The 18346-nt window shown below is 29.2% G+C and overlaps 1 protein-coding gene across 9 annotated transcripts in view; it reads left to right on the top strand.

Annotated features, from left to right (window-relative positions):
* LOC134725870 (transcription factor 7-like 2) overlaps window positions 1-17260 on the top strand; it is a 53159-nt gene extending 35899 nt beyond the window's left edge. For 5 of the 9 annotated variants that reach the window (XM_063590106.1, XM_063590110.1, XM_063590105.1 and 2 more), the window contains 7 exons: window positions 2635-2719; window positions 5027-5218; window positions 6948-7119; window positions 8080-8245; window positions 9263-9334; window positions 9536-9623; window positions 12938-17260. In XM_063590106.1, the coding sequence (XP_063446176.1) occupies window positions 2635-2719; window positions 5027-5218; window positions 6948-7119; window positions 8080-8245; window positions 9263-9334; window positions 9536-9623; window positions 12938-13310 (1148 nt within the window). In that variant the 3' untranslated portion in view covers window positions 13311-17260. Of the gene's footprint in view, window positions 1-2634; window positions 2720-5026; window positions 5219-6947; window positions 7120-8079; window positions 8246-9262; window positions 9335-9535; window positions 9624-10076; window positions 10160-12937 lie in introns of all 9 variants that reach the window. The other 4 variants (XM_063590111.1, XM_063590112.1, XM_063590113.1 and 1 more) reach the window with 4 other exon arrangements.
* Window positions 17261-18346: the final 1086 nt, after the last annotated feature.

Raw genomic sequence — 18346 nt, 5'->3', positions numbered from 1 at the left:
TATGTAAAATTGAGAATGGGAATGGAGAATATGTCAGAGACAACAACCTGACCAAACAGCAAAATACAACCGAAGGCCACCAATGGGTCTTTACCGCAGCGAGAAAATCCCATTGTCGTTTAGTTTAGGTTTTACGGGTTTGGTGGTGATGTTTTATTTTCTAAAATATTAGTGTTTTCATAGAATTTGTCAATTTTTCAGTGATGATAATTTGAATGAAAAAATCAATAAAAATAAATGGAAACTGGATAAGCTATGAACAAATTATAAAATGCTTTGTACGGGGTAGTCTATCAAGTGGGATAAAACCATGCTATGCCATGTGGAATTATAAGTTTTCCTTTATAGCAAATAAATATGTTGGATTTCTGTCTCTTAGACATTTATCCCACTAATATCATGTGTCATAGTTTACATGTATTGAGAAAGAAAAGCATTTTGACAAAAAATCACAATGTTTTACAAATTAAACTTATTTTTTACTGATAAATTTTCATACATTTACAGATTTAGATACTTGTATGTACTTAAAAAGCAAACCAAACAGTGATGATATTCAGAGAATTTAGTGGATTTTTTTATAGCAGAATTTTGATTATTTAATAAGTCACACAAGTTGTTCCAAACTCTGGTTGATTTAGAGCTTAATATTTTGGACACCTGTCTAGAAACAAAGACTATGTAGTCTTGATGTATTTTGGTTATTTTTGTTGCTGTTTCATTGACATACCCCAAATCACTTTTGATTTATTTGGTGCAACAATTCAGAAATGGCTGATAAAATTTTAAAAAAATCAGTGCAGAAATGGCTGATAAAAATTTAAAAATTTCAGCTTTTAATTTTAAAGGTATTTTTCATTATGTCGCATGAATATTTACAACAGATTGGCAAAACTTTATTGAAATTCCATTATTAATGTTGAAATGGAAGCCAACTTGAGTTTAACTGAATATCAATATACCGGTACTTCTAGCTGTCTGCAGATCAGTAATGACGCACCATTATAACCTGATCATCATTCAGGAATAATAATTGTGGTCAAATTTCTTTTCATTTTAAAATATCTTTTTAATCCACAAGCTTGTGTATATCTTATTGCACAAATAACAAAGTGTTTTATTGTAATTTGATGAACTGAATCCATTATTTTAATGAGAAATATCAAAGTGTCATATTTTATATTTTTCCAATCATGAATTTAGAATCACAGGTAGTTCTTTGTCTCCCACTGCTTTAAGTCTGTTTTTTGGTTTTTAGATGGGAGAAAATTATATATAATTTGCATTGCAAAATTTGAAAAGATACATTTTTTTATTGAATTTTAGTTTACTCATTTGTTAATGTCAAATTTTATTTTTTCTACTTTAAGTGGTTCGTAATTATAACTTGCAGACAGTTTAGTAATAACAAAAAATATTTGCCTACATAAACAAGTTCACAATTTTGGTAAATAAAGAAATTGGCAAAAATATCAATATCAATATCTAGTTTGTTATAATTGATAATGGGACAATTAAAGTAAGATTAAAAGCAATAAAATGAAAATTTGTCATTATATGAAAATTTTGTGTTCAGCCCTGTGGTTTCTGCCTACATATACATGTACAACTACAATATGATAAAAGATGAATGATTATACATGGGGGAGTACAAAATGAATGCTAACACATTATGTATATGATGAAATATCGTAATGATTAGACCTAAAATTAAAAATTAAAAATGTATATAAATATAGATTTAGAGAAATTTAGAGAGAAATAGATTTGTCTTGATGTGTGATGGAATCTGTTTCTCTTTTGGTTCTTTCAAAATGATCTGCAAAAATAAATGCATTACTTATATGTAAATGTCATCAGGCATTTTAGCCTTTTATATGAAGTCACAAAAGCAAATTCAGAAGAAAGTAATAAAAATTGCCCTCATAGATTTGAATATTGACCAATGAAGAATTGTGATAACACAATCCACACGTAAATTATAAAAAAATTATCATATTGTAAAGGAAAGAATAAATCAGCTATGAATATGACTTATTCATTGTACTGTGCCCCCGATTCATTAATATTCGTTGGATACCAATTTTGGTGGATTTCCTTGGTACAGGGGAACCACAAAATCAAATATTCAACGAATTACAAATTTCCTATAAGAATATATACAGACTTTATCCTAACCAGGAAATTAATAATCAACAAAAATGCAAGTTTTCTTCAATCAATGAATGTTACAATGGTACCCACGAAAATAAATGAATCCACAGTATTATGTTTTGAAAAATTTGGCACCAACAAAAACCCAACATTTTTTAATGTTTAAATATTGAATTTTAAAACTCTACTAGAAATGGTGATCAGATATCCTTGTCTTAATTATATTCTTTCTTTTCTCCAAATCAATATTGCACAAGAAGGTAACTGATTACTCCTGTAGAAGTTAACACCAATTAAAAGTTCTATTTAAAAAACAGATAATTTAGAATTCTTATAAAATAAAAGATAAGAATGTAAGAATTGCCATTAAGACATTTCAAAGTAGTTTAAGAAATGTATGAAGTAATTTCAAGGCAAATCATGAATAATATCAATTCTGTAACATTTCAGTTAATACATTAGAGTAACTTATATTTTCAGGTTTACCCAGACCCCCTGTGTACCCCTATCCTGGTTCTGGTCAGTTTCCTCCTAGTCTTTATGGACCAGACATACCAGTGCAATGGTAAGTACACAAAAATTTGGACTGTTTTAAGTTATTTAGGTATCAATATTTTGGATCTGGTCAGTTTCTCGTAGGGATGACACATTTTAACAGTACTTAAAATATAGTCCAAATCGGGTAAAAAACATTAAAGTTTCAATCAAATGTAGTTTATGTAAGATATAGTCCAAAATCTGGCAACAACTAGGTCTCATTAATGTTTTAAACCCTTTTACACTCGCGAAAATAATCAATTTTTGTTGGTGAAATGTGAGGCAAATCTGTCTATTTTTACCTAGTTTTTGGTTACTTTATGCAAACTTTTGTCAAATTTAGACATTAAAAAGAAAGTGTGTGGGTAAACTTTATGAACTTTGGATACTGTAAAGGAAATGTGAGGTTTCTTTTTTCCGTGACATTGTAAAAGTAGCTCCCAGATTATAATAGGCAATTTAATTGCCCAGTTATTATTAGCTGTGTATTTCCAGGATTATTGTGACACACTTGTGCTGAAAATATGTTCATTAAAAAGGGTAAATGTGCTGTTTTGACCTAAACCACCAGTTTATTTGGCCAATTATTAGGAGAGTTATATTGGCTATTACACAGTAATAAAACGATTATAAAATGGGGAATTATGGGATAGCAGTGTCATAATCTAATGTCCAGCCTACCATTCAATGATCATTAGCTTGGTTTATTGTAGACAAGTGGAAATCTGATGTTTTTATGGACCATAAAACGGATTATGATGCTAAAGTTCAGAGGGCACTTATTATTTTGAAGTATGCATGGTACAAGTCCTATATTGGCTTCTTGTAAATGAGAATTTAATGTTTTTTATTGCACTGAAAGAGTTGAAGATTCTTTTAATGGCTATTGTTGGCTGTTACTGTTGCATTTTAAATGGGAGTAAATGCATTTGATAACGATTGTTGTGGAAGATTTATAGCAGTTCAAATAATTCTGAAACAGCAGGATGATATAATGATTTAGAAAAAAAGATGAAAATTTCATTTTATGATTGCTGTTGATAAAATAGATACGAGCCAAGTGTTAGTTTTGTGGTAGTCAACTGGTCAAAATAACCTGAGCTGTGTGCGTAATGTTTTGTCAAACATGAAAAACACATTTCATTTTTAATGTTTTCACTAAAACTCTCACTTTTAAATTACTGCAGAAAATCTACAGATATCTTCAAACCATTTTCCAAGAAAATTTTCATTTTGAAAGAAAAAAAATTAACTGCAGTGGTGTTTTTTTCTCTGCAAGTTAAAGATATGACAACTGAAAGTTTTAAGACAATTGTTTAAAAAAAATTGTTTTGTGAAAAATTGAGAGAGTTATGAGAGAGTTATTATCATAACTCTTCTGTGGTGAAGTTTCAGTTTTGACAAATAGATGTCTAGGAAAGTTCTTTGTTATTTTAACATAGATAAATGCATTTGTTTTCCTCATTTATGAAATTAAATCATGGTCTATTATGGAAATTGCTATTAGAACAAAAATAAAGAAAAGCTGTTTTCTTACATGTTGACAATAAGTGAAGGCACATTCCTTGAAAAAATAATTGAATTTGATTTGTGAATGGAAAGAAATCTCATACAATTTAAGAGGTACTGCAAGGTTTGGGCAGTGTCCATGTGTTACATGTCATACTGTATTTTTATTGGTTGACTATGTTAAGTGAAAAATATATGGAATTAATATCATAACTCTTCTGTGGTGAAATTTCAGTTTTGACAAATAGATGTCTAGCACAGTTCTTTGTTTTCTTAACATAGATAAATGCATTTGTTATCAATTATGAAATTAAATTATTATATTTTCATGCAAAGGCATCATTGTCTCGTAACCATGCTTTTATAGATAAACAAAAAGAAAAAAATTAATTAAACTATCCATCTGACATCTGAAGTTACAAAGGGTGAAACAAAAATATACAACAATGATCACTTATAAATCATAAAAATATCAGCATCTATGATCAATTCTGGTCGTAAAATATTTTGTCGAAAGGTCTGTAGATAACACTTATTTCTGTGTTCTAGATATGTTAGGATGTAAGACAGAGATTTTAAAATTATACAGATGAAATATTCGGAACAGTTCCTAATTTGATAGAAAACTTTTTGCCACCAGTCACCTTACAATGCTGGGTTAAATATTGTAGATTCAAAAGCCAGGACTAGGATATCCCACATAAATAAAAACATTTGTATGGCACCTTACATTGCTGGGTTATATATTGTAGATTTAAAAGCCAGGACTAGTATATATCACACATAAATAGGAACATTTGTATGATGTATTTCTTTTTCTTTTCAGGCAAAGACCTCCAGGGTATCCTATTACCTCAGGTGCCTTTTCTGGGCCTTACCCACCCTCATTATCTAGTTCATCATTTAGATTTGGTCCACCAGGACTGTTTCATCCTCATCATGGTTTACATCATCCAGGCATGCCTCATCCAGCCTTAATGTCACCCGGACCAAAACAGGAGCCACAAGATAATCATAGGTAATGTATACAGAAAAAACAGTGATAATTTTCATGGCTAGATCAACTGTTTCAGTTGTAAATTTGAATTGGATTTTAAAAAATGTATGCAAGTATACACAGACATATTGAATGCTTTCATAGAAAAAAAAATATTATTGAATTAGGGGATTTCTAGTTAAATTGTTTGATATCTTACTTGTCACAACATTTGCCTCTGGAGGAAGGAGAAATGCTTAATGTCAGCAGAACAGCAACTTCCAAAATTTGTTTTGACAAAATTAAAGACAAACGTTCTTATTGTTAATCATGTTTTTGTGATCAGACTAATTAACATGTGTCAGAACATGATATTTACATTTTTAATGGGAGGTGTGACAAGTGTCACTGTCGTTTAAATCATATACATGCTTTTATGTTCAAATAATTGTTTTATATACATGTAAGTACACGGAAAGAATCATGGTATAATGAATGAAATAAATGTTTAGCTTTTATTATCATTCACATAGAAATCAGTTTGGAAAATTGTCTTTATAGTATTTGAACTCCGTTGAAAATGTTTGATTAAGAATTTTGCTAAAAAAAGAAAGCAGCCAAAAAAAAACAAGAAGAAAGGTTCTCATACATTAAAAGAATTAGTGAAAGTACTTTCGTTGAACAAATAATTGAACATGATTTATGAATGGAAAGAATACAATGTAATAGGTACTACAAGTTTTGGGCAGTACCTATGAGTTAGATGTCATCATGTTTTTTATTGATTTACAATGTTATGATATATGACAATAAATTGACACTGTTTAACTTTCTGCTTTACTATTACAAAACACATTAAGTGTAAGTAAAACTCTCTCATGATATCACATCTTATGTATTATGTATTGAAGTAGATTTGTCCTGGATTTCAGTGGTTATTAACCCTGATATCAGCTGACGTTTACAGAAATTTCCTACATTACTTCATAAAACTTTTTCTTGACATTTAAATAAATTCTCATTGATTTTTAAATTCTAAACAAAAGCATTAACACAATAGCTCATGGATTACACATGTTTTTGTTTTGTTTAGAGAGTAGATTACTTTGAATGATGCCCATACTTCGGTCAGTTTAAGATCACGATCCCTTGAGATCTCAATTATTTGAATTTGAAAAAGTCTTATGATGTTGAAAAGCTTCTTTTAGTGTTAGGATATACAAACATAGAAATTGTAAATTGAAATAGTAAAATACTGCTATTGTTGTGAAATGTTCCATATCCTAGGTTAATGAAGATTTATCCGAATACAACGATGTTTTCCAATCAGAGAGAATAATTTTATAGAGATGATCAGTATTAAGATTCAAGTTTTCAATAAAAAGAATCATCTTAAGGAATAATAGTTGTAATACCTTGTAGGAAGAATGCCGTTGATTTCACCACCTTTTTTATATCTTCACAATAAGATATCTAAAATCAATATAAACCATGTATTTTGGATTAATTTTGAAAAGAAAGCAAAAAACCCAACGAACTAAACCAACAAGTTTTGCATTTTAAAAAGTTCAGACAGAAAAAAAGACATTAAATTAAAAAAAACATAAAAACGAAAAATTTCTTTCCCCATGAGGATGAAATATTATATGAATTACACAAAAGTTTTGAACAATGATTGAATTAAAAATAGTCAGATGAACTAAGAAAAATCTAGCATCCTGTTTGTGGTTATATAAAGGAACTTAAATATTGTATTTTTATCTTCCAATAGGAATATGCACGATCAAGGCCCACCAGAAGAAACCGCAGCCCAGAAGAAAAAAAATCATATTAAAAAACCTTTAAATGCCTTTATGTTATTTATGAAAGAACAAAGGGCAAAGGTTGTAGCAGAATGTACTTTAAAAGAATCGGCAGCAATTAACCAAATTTTAGGGAGAAAGGTAAGAATCAAGTAGAAAAAGGACTCGTAAAGATTTCTTCATCTTCCTTTATCAGGGATAGGCGTAAGGACGGTCCTCAGGCTCACAGAAGGAACAAAAGTTATAAAATAAACCCTGTTAAATCCATTTATGTTTTTCAGAAAGAGGAAAGGCAAAAGGTCGTTAAAAATTGAATATTAAAAGAGTCCGCAGCAATTAACCAAATTTTGGGTCGACAGGAACATACCAGTATTTTTCTGTCATTTTCAATACAATTGTAACAAATTATTTAGGGACAGTACTATTTTTTTCAAAAACCAAGTACAAATATACTGTTGTATTAATAATTCATCCTGAGAAGCATATGTAATGTACTCTAAAAACTTGACAAGTGTAAGATTAATTGATAAACATTTGTTCATCTTTAGAGGCAACATGTTTTATTGACATAATTTAAATTTATAAATAAATCATGTAAATAGGCCAAAATGTGCAACAAAGTCACTTTTTCATATCAAATTGTCATTAGAGGACAATGACATTTATGTATAGGTTTAATGTGATATGGAAAAAGTGATTTATTTTCATTAAATTACATAGAATTAAAAATTGAGAATGGAAATGAAGAATGTTTCAAAGAGACACAATGAGCACATGGATCCTAAGTACATGATTTTTCTTTTTATTACTTCAACATTAGACATAAATAATAGCAGAAAAAACAAATTGAAGTGAAAACAATGTGAAATTAACAGATTATTTATTTTACATTTATCTGAATTGCATAAGGTCTTTCAAAGTTCTCCCATGTGTCTGTGGACAAGAATTTTTTTTTAATTTATTTTTTTTATGATTTTATTGAATTCTAAATCAATCTGGCTGTTACATTGCTGTCTGATTTGAGAGTTATTATAATGTCTATTTCAGTGGCATGCCTTAGACAGATTTCTGTTTTAAGAGTTATTATAATGTCTATTTCAGTGGCATGCCTTAGATAGATCTGAACAAGCCAAATATTACGAGATGGCACGGAAAGAAAAGGAACTTCATCTGCAGCTTTATCCTGGTTGGAGTGCTCGAGACAACTACGCAGTTCATACAAAAAAGAAACGGAAAAAGAAAGATATCCATGGTGGAGAAAACAAAGGTTTGTAGGTTTTTATGTCCAACACTTTTGTGGTAGTTTACTATTTTCACCAGTTTTTTCACACACACACACAGTAACGGTTCAAATGCTGACAAAGACATTTGTTCTAGGCATATAGTCTTTTACAGTTTCTCATTCTTTGAATTTTCATGCCCACTGAAATGGTTTTTTTTTTTTTTTTTAATTCAATCTTTTACTCCTTGAGTAGAAATAGATGGTCCTTATAAATGTTGCTGTTTACTTTACCCTACTGATGTTTGTAAGATTTTATATAAAGGAGATAATTTAATTGCTTGTGTAATCTTGAGAACAACAATTTTGTTTCACAGACCTTTAACTTATTTTATACATTTACTTCAAGGAGGTGAAAATTACTGCTTAATATACATATTTAGTTCCTGCAAAGTTCCTTAAAATTGTAGATGTATTAGTGAATACATCTTATTTAATATGCCTCATTATTATATTTCAAGAATTATCTAACTTATGAATACACTGATCTGCACTGATTTTGATATGTTTTCAGTAATACTTAATATCAATTTAGTGTGGTACATTGAATGCTGCAAATTCAAATATTTCTGTAATTTTTTTTTATTAATTTGAAAAAAGTGACTTGCTAATTGTCACAATTATAAAAACTTGCATTCTGATATCTGATACTTGTACTGGATTTTTCATTGTTTCTGTCAAAGTGCACAATAATATCTGAATTTACAGCATTTAGAAATAAATAAAAAATGCATTACCAAAAAGAAAACTTTACTCACTATAATAATTGTTTTAACATTTTAATATTTTCTGTTGTGTATGTATGTTAGATATATATAACTTAATACTGTATCTTATTCTTTTCTATTCCTAACTAATTCTGAACTTTTCATCTAAATAATTATATAAATCTAAGCCACATTAATTTCATTTAATTGCCTTATGGGAATGAAGATCAAAATCTTCCATGAATTGAAATACAGTATTAAACATTGTGCAGTAAAATTTGATTTTTTTCAAATTTAGGCTGCTCGCCCATAAGTCATAAAATGAAATTGATGTGGCCAAAGGATGGACAGGAAAGTTATTCTCCTCAAGGTAAGATTAATGTTGTCACCAATTTATATTGACCATGAAATATATGTTGTACTCAGCTAATTCTGTAATTTTTTTTGCTTGAAAGAAATGCCTTGTAGTATTAATATAAGAGAGACAACTCTAGTTTAATTGTTAAACATTGATAGAAAGTTTTTTGATAGATCATTTTGAAGCTTATTCAAACTCCTCTCTTAATTTTAGATATGTGGGTATCAGATTGTTCCAGTGCAAAGAAATGTAGAGCCCGGTATGGTGTAGAACAACAGAATCAGTGGTGCAAGCCTTGTCGGTAAGTAACCCGTCTACAGGAAAAGGGTTTGTGGTTTCTTGAAAAAAAGTAAAGTGGCTTTAATGAAATGTAAGGTGTGACATCTTTCTTTCCTCAGAGATATCTTTTGTTATATTTTGATTTAAAGAAAAGATTTAAGTGAATTTTTTTCAAAATGTAAATAAAAAAAAAAAAAAATCATAATGGAATTGGGTATTGCTAAAATTTGATAGGTGAATTCTCTGAGGTAATAGAAAGATTTCACTTTTACATTGTTTCAGAGAGGTGATCACTTGCATGGGATCAGGGATCAGGTCCCAGATGTTTTTACAACACTAATATAACATTTTGTTTGCAGTGACTGGCAGTATGTGTTTTATCTGTTGTATGACCTTCATTTGAGTTGTATGACCTTCATTTGAATGGATTTCTTCACTGGACTTTTCTGCAGTGGTCATGTTATCTATTTTTCAGATCTTCGCTTGAACAAACGTCCGATCCGACTGCTGACATTAAACAGAGCAATTCTCCGGAGGTACAATAACACTATGTATAAGGTACCATGTCAGCATGCTACGCCACGGAATGCTTAACATTATATATTGTTTGCAAATTCATAATTGCTTGAATTTATTTTGAGAAATTCCATCTTCACAGGAAATAATTTTGCCATATTTTTGTTTATTTGCTTATTACTTTAGTTGCATTCTTTTTGTTTTTGTCAAATGAAATTTTCAAAGTAGCAATTGCATGTTGCTATGGCAATAGAGCCACAACCATTTTAAGCTTGTGAAGATGGTTGTTTAAGCTCTGTAGCTTGCTGCTTATTTTATTTACACACTAGACATGCTTCAACCTCATAATTGCCAGATGCTTGTTTCCCTAGCATGAATTAACCCTTTCATCCCCATGTGGATTATAATAAAAATCCATTTGGGATAAAGGGGGGTGAAAGGGTTCTAACAGCTATGATTGTACGAGTCAGGTAGTCTAAAACCCTGCATAACAAGTTGAAAATGTTTGAAACATTATAAAAACCCTTTCACCCCTTCTGATTTACAATGAAACAAGTATTTTACACTGTTACTCTTTTGTTTCATTTTATTGCAAGGGGTGGCAGGATATCAGACTAATGGATTAATAAATTGTATTTTCACTTTGTTCTTATAGATATTGATGTCAGATTATAACCCAGGTAAACATAAAAGGTCATATGCAATGGTTGTGACACATTTACTTTTCAAAAATATTTTATTTAGAAATACTACTTACTGAAATTTCTAGGTAATCAGTCGTGATAGTTTCTTTTAGGATCTGGCCTCTGTATTGGCTAAGCATTAGATACACCCCTGTAATAAACCAACATTACCAATCTTATTTTGTTCTATAGTTTCAATTCTTTATAAGGTACTGTGATTTATTGCTGCCTTTGTGAACTTTGTTTATTAATTTCAATGCTTTAAAACTTTTTCATCACATCTTTCTAAGGAACTACATATTTTGGAATCTTAGTTCAGGGTTTATATAAGTCAGCTATACTGTATGATGCATTTTCATATATAATACTTAGCAATTTCCTTGTCTACCATTAATTATTTTGGCGGGAGTAACATCAGTGAGCAGAAGCTTGCAGTTTCAATTGTTATGTCTCCTTTAACTGATGTAAACATCAATATTGCTTTCTGATGTAAATGAACGTATTTTTCCTTCATTTTATGCCTCTAATCTTTTTATAGCACACAAGATGTTTAACAGAAGCAACATAGAAACAAAAATAAAACTAAAAAAGTTGCCTTTCTTGAACAAATGGCTGTCAGAAAACCTGTTAAAAAAACCTTTGCATATGATCTTTAGTTAACAGGAGTGATAAAGTTGTTAAAGAACATTTTGCATGAAACAAAAACAAAGTGATCTTACAGTGTAAAATTTATTTCAGAAGTTGATATATATACCTAGATTTAATTACAGGCTTTGTTTTACTACTATACTTACATACGCCATCTTTTGAAGTTTTAGTGATATGTTACTGATCTTGCTCTTTTTACCTAGCTTAACCTGAGTCTTGTTTGTCCAAATGTCATCATATGCTGGAAATGGTCAATTAAAGGCTTTTTGATGTTGATAACAATAATGAGTCTACCTGAAATTATTATATTGTATTACTTCATATAACTTCAAATAAGTAAAATAAAGTAAAAAGGCTAAACGGTATATATATATATATATATATGACCTAAGAAAATTTGATGTTGTCTGCTTACTGTTCCCTACTCATATATTTTAATAGTTGTAAAAAAACTACCGTTAACATTAAAGGGTGATTAAAGAATAGGCCCAACTCAGAAATTGTGTTGTATAAATGCTTTATCCTATATAGTCTCTTTTTTTTTTAAATTGAATGCTGACCTAAAGATATTCCATTTTTTTTTACGCTGTTGAGCTACTGTCTCACCCTGTCTAGTATCCAAATTTCCAAGTGACTATTTTCCAACTAAAAATACTATAAATCCTCTGTTTAAGCTAAGAAGCCTGAATGACCAAGTAGTAGATAGCTGCTAAGCATCTTTCTTTACACACTGGACTATAAAATCAAGCTGGAATCAAAATATCACAAGTTGAATAGCCCTTAATCAAATGATTAAGATACAGTAGTTATAATGGCATATTAGAATATAAACAGTAGAATGCTAGTTCATTTTATACATTTATTGCATCATTTTAAATGAAAGATATAATTTTGTACAACAGATAGCCAGAGTAATAGTCCTGCTTATTAGTTTATCTGTCACCTATTATCAGCTTTATACACCTGAACCTAGCCTAAATAGTATATGCTTTGTCGGGCTAGATTTTAGCTTAAGCTATATATTGTAATATGTAGTAAATTATACTATATGTATATTTATATATATGTAGAAATGCTTTTCTTTGATTTTAACAAGTTTCAGAATAACCATTTAATAGAAAAATTATACAAATCATTTACAAATCTACTTTTATAAAACTCGCTACATTTTCAATTCACTATTTAATACAAGATTATTTTTTTGTTTTGGATAATAATTTCTTTTTATATTTGCATGAGAATTTTAAGGTATAAATACTTTTTAAGGTATAACTACTTAAAATTTTTGTAAAACTTTTTTTCCCTGCAAATTGTTGAAATTTTTTGAGTTGACAAAATGAAGAAGAAAAAAAATCAACCAAGGGGTAAAAAAGAGCATCGGGTTGAGTTATTAGCATGTTATGTTGGACATACATGTAATAAGATTGAAAAATAAATTTTGAGTCATTGTATTATCTTTGGTTGATAACATTTTGTATTCTGATTTCAGACGGAAGAAGAAATGTATAAGGTATTTGATGGGTGATGAAGGAGGAGAAACAGATGGAGATGAAGGCCACATTAGTGACAGCAATCGTACTGGATCATTGCATGACAGTGATTCAATGACTGGTAGTCCCATGCATTCGGTTACGAGTGACGATGCCTTTTCTACACCATCCAAGTCTTTCTACCGACATTCTCCTTCGCCTTTAGGTGTAGGAAATTCGGACCTTGACTTTACGTTAAAAAGCGATCATACTCATATTGACATTGAATCAGGGGAGATTGATGTGTGTTCACAAGATAATGACTTGAATATGACACTCACATCAAGTCCGCTGAAATCCTCGCCATATCGTAATCACATACCGGTCACATAAAGGGATCAATCTTCATTCACCTATTTGTACATAATATAGACAGTGATTCTGTACAGCATAATAAAGATCTCCAATTTCACCTCATTAGTTGTGATCAAAAGTACACAAAACATGTATGGGATGTGTTCAGTTTATCATCGTGTTGGTGTGCGCCAAAGGACGCTTTGCCAACATTTCTTGTGCCGTCTGTGATGTCAACAAATATCTTCATTTGTACCTCAAATTAGTTTTGGCAATTAGTATACCTCTTTTTAAGAGGTTTAATCTACTGGTTATTACTTACTAAATGGCATTTTGCCCCAAAAATTTTTTGTTGTACTTGTAGTTTCAAAATTAGTTTTTAATTCCAATACAATTTTTTGTCTCAAAATGAATTCAGGAGCACCTGTTAATAAACCTAAATTGACTTAATAATTTTTATTTGAAATTTAGAATTAAAATTCATTTTTTTTAGATTTAATTTGGATGATGAATTAAAAAAAAAATCTGTTGCAAACTGGGTTATTCGATTTATAACTGAGTAGAATAAAAAGATGTCTTTAATTAAAAAAATTTGTTCATTAAAATGAAGGTGCCAGTTGTGTGTTCCACTTCATGCCATTTTTATAGAAAATCTGGTTGTATTACAAATATTTTATGTTTTGAAAACAAATTATTCTTGTTATGTAATGTTAACTTGGAGAATTAATTGTATTTGAAAATTTGTATTTTAGTATTGATTTTTTTATGATGAAATCTACAATTGAAATATTTTACTTATCACATTTTCATTGTTTTTGTTTTTTTAATGTCCAGTGTTATGTTTGAAGAAAAGTTTATATGAATATAGAATATAGAGTATATATAATATTTCATCCGGTTAAAAACAAAAAGTTACGAGTGACCAGCTTAGTACTCTTTTATATGATCTTACTCTTCGAAGAATTTTTGAAAGGCAAATTTTAAACTTAAGATTCTTTTTAAGTAATGAATTTTATTTTTAAATATTTAAATGATTATTATTATTATACTGCCTTATAAAGTCAAAAATCTTAATTGGTTGTATAGAATTTAAAGTCTAAATAAACTGTAGTTAAAATAAACTGGTCAAATATTGTTGTTATATATAACTTAGGAGATACTGGACTACACAAGAATTGCAATGTGGTATAAGCTGCCCATTTATAATTGGTGCAAATTTTTTACATTTATTTTAAGGGATCTAAGATCATTGATATATATTTATTTGTAAAGAGCTTTTGTGTGTGTATTTGTCTCACAATACAGATATATATTTGTAAACTAGTCCTGCCTTAGTGAATATTCATTTTAAATATTTGGATATCTTTTTTTTTAAGTTGCTATAAGGGAGATAATTTCAGACATTGTGCCATACCATTTTGCAAAAGCACTTTACCGTAATTGATGGTATACAACGAAAACGAATAAAATAATTTTAATTGATATAGAGTTAAATAACTGGTGCATCCATCAAAGACCAGACAATTTATTGTATACAATTTACCATTCACACAAAATATTTTTTACACCATTGTTAGGTTATAAGATCTGTTTATTTGCTCCTAGAGAGTAATGGGATTGTTTAAGCTAAAATTAAAGTAAGTTATACGCCTATTAGTAATTTTCCCTGAATTTTGACTTGATGCCTTCTACAATATTCCATTTTATTCATGGAACAATTAAATACGCATATGTCTTTAGCCCTTACCATACTTAAAAGGACAAGGTATTATTTATACTGACAATTTTCTTTGATAACATTCCATCTTCTGATTACTTCCCCTTGTTTGTACAAATTATAAATGTATTGTGATTCAGATCATAGTGTATAAATGTGAATCAGTGTGTGATTCTGATGTGTGTATGTGTATGATGAAATGAGAAGGATGAACATGATTGATGTAATATTTTGCTCCTACATTTATAAATGATGTTAGAGTGTTTTCTAGAATATAGATTTATTTTTGATCCGTTCTCCATCAAATGGTCACATACTGTTAGGATATAGACGTAACAGTATGGGAGCTCATAATGTGCATGAATGTAAATTTTCAGAAAATATTGATGTGAATTGAGTATCATGTGCCTAATTATTATAATTAATTATCGTTGTTCAAATAATATTATTGAAGGAGATTAAATGTGGCTTTTTCTATTTATTTCCGATTTTAAAAATCTTTATCAATGATTTCAACCTAAAAATTTTCATTTTTTTTTTAATTTGTATAATAGACAAAAACCTTTAACTTTTATTTAAAAGTAGCCGCAGAACAAAAATGGAGATTTATTGATTTTATCCATTTCAAAATTTTATTTTATTCCATGAAGTATATTTCAAACATTTTCCTAATAATTGTTGCCAATGATTTTATTTTTAACGTCAACAAAATTAAATTTAGCATTGTTTTTGTTTCTGTTGCATTTTTTTTTAGAGAACTTTATATTCAAACATTTTATTAAATAAGTAGTTATTACTTATTATTTTTTTTATTGTTCTACAAATCTACAAAACAATTGACAGACAATTAAGATCCCTCTGACGGAAGTTAGATAGATGTGTCATGTGTTAACTTACAAAATGGAGACATGTATAAGAACATTTTCAGCCATTGTTCATATTATTTATGTTTCACGCTTTATTGTGTATGTTCTTCATGTGTTATAGTGCTAATTTCAGGGATTCCTGATCAAATGTATAGCGTGCACTGCCAATACATTATTTATATCATGCTTTGTATTTATTTTATACACTGTAATATCATTTTCTTGCATTGTAAAGCAATTTTCAGCTTGTTTTCTGGGACTGCCTACTTATTGTATCCAACCTGCATCAGCAATTTCATTTTGAATGAATATTTAATAATTATGTGACTTCAATTCAATTTAAAACTACTTGGTATTTATTTCCCAAGATGCAAAAAAATTACTTTATTTTGAAACAATCCCTACTTCAATATATTATGTCATCCATTGTTGTATGGATGTAAAAGATAACTTTAATACAAAAGATAACACATTAAAAATGGAGAAGAAAGTAAACATAAGTGAAATAATTACAGAAAGTTCTTTAGAATTTAAATGGAAGGCAATTTGTCAGCTTCAGTATCAATAAATGGGATCAAAATTTATAAAAGTGAACATTGTTTCTGCTTATTTAGTTTTCAGATTGGAATGTTGTATTATATCATGATTCTGTATGTATTGTATTGTCACAAGCATATCAGATATCAAATTAAAAATTGAAAATGGAAGTGTAAATTTAGCCTATAACACTTAATCCTGGATGCATTTCTATAAGCAATCCTAAATGATAAATCTTTAAGGTTACATTTTATTTGTATATAATATTTACTATATTTAACCTCATTATTGGCTTCTGAGCATTTCAACCCTTAACTTTTGTGAAAGAGATTATTTCATTGTATAATCTTTCAGAAGTTATCTTGAAACTTTTTTTAGGAACAGCTATTATTTTTACTGCAAAGTTCTGTATTTTCAAATTCTGATGTATTTTTATTTAAAGATAAAAATGGAAAATGGATAATTTGAAAAAAAAGAATTAGTGCATTTAAGTTCCAAATAACTTACTTAATTATCTGTAATATTGATAAAAAGTTCCAAACTGAAAACATTTATCTTAACTGTAACCCAGACTAAAAACACAATCCATGTATAGTAAGAAATCTTGCTTCATTTCCCACCTTGCAATTTTGTTTTGTTTATTCATGTTTTTGCCCCCATTAATATATAAGTTGCACATTATTTGTGTACAAAATACACATGTTAATTTACAATGAATTTTAAGCGGGTCTTTATTTTCTTATGGTGCTTTATTTAGATTAAGCAATGGCTGAAATGTTCTTTGACATGTCTTGTGGACTATAATTTTACTGTGTATTTTCTATGTTACAGCATTCTTGTTTCTGTAATAAACCTCAGTTAAATACGTATTTTATTAGTATGTATTGCCTGAAAACAGAAGAAACATGTCCCTATTGTATATATAAAAAATGAAGATGTGGTATGATTGCTAATGAGACAACTCTCCATAAGAGATCAAAATGACACAGCAATTTACAACTATAAGTCACTGTATGGCCTTCAACAATGAGCAAAGCCCATACATAATAGCCAGCTATAAAAGGCCCCGAAATGATAACGTAAAACAGTTCAAACAAGAAAACTTACGGCCTTGTTTATTTAAGTTCCTTGAAAACAATTTCCGACCGGTATTCCATTTTAAGACTAAAGAATTACTGGATGTTTTTTTTTTTTATTACACCTGACTCTATTATCAATTTGAGCTATTGCCTTCACTTGGCTTTGTCTCTGTTAACTTATTTAATAATCTTCACCTGAAATGAAAATACAAGTTTCTACCAAACTTGGAACTGAATGATCCTTACTTCTATAGTATAAAATTAATGGTTTTGTATTGACTGGGAGACACAGGGATTTCAATCTGGCAGCAATGGCAAACTATTTGTTCTAAGCTTGATATATCGGGAGGAAGAAGGCCTGGGTCTTTCATATCTTGTATAAAAAGATATATATCTTAAGTTAGGAACTTCTGCCAGTCTATTGTCCTCAAACTCATTTCCATGGTTCAGTCACTGCTAAAAAAAAATGAATATACTCACTTAGTAATAGAAAAAACTATTTTCATCATTTTTTTCAGTTATTTTGGAATCTATAATAGATTATAATAGAAACTTTGATAAGGATAATTGATCCACAAATACTATGAAATTAGAAGATGTAAAACTAGTAATATGATTGCAATTGAGACAACTCTCCACATTTTCTATGTTCAGTGGACCGTGAAATTGTCAAAAGTCTAATTTGGCTTTAAATTTAGAAGATCACTTCATAAGGAACATATGTACCAAGTTTCCAGTTGATTGGACTTCAGCTTTACCAAAAACTACCTTGACCAAATACTTTAACCTTAAGTGAGACGAACAGACGGACAGACGCATAGACCAAAAAAATAATGGGCTTCTACTATCTTATGTGGGGCATAAAAAGACATTTTA

The sequence above is a fragment of the Mytilus trossulus genome, chromosome 7 (assembly GCF_036588685.1).
Source record: "Mytilus trossulus isolate FHL-02 chromosome 7, PNRI_Mtr1.1.1.hap1, whole genome shotgun sequence".
Lineage (NCBI taxonomy): Eukaryota > Metazoa > Mollusca > Bivalvia > Mytilida > Mytilidae > Mytilus > Mytilus trossulus.
The sequence above is the reverse complement of the archived record's forward strand: the minus strand, read 5'-3'. Positions and strand labels throughout refer to the sequence as shown.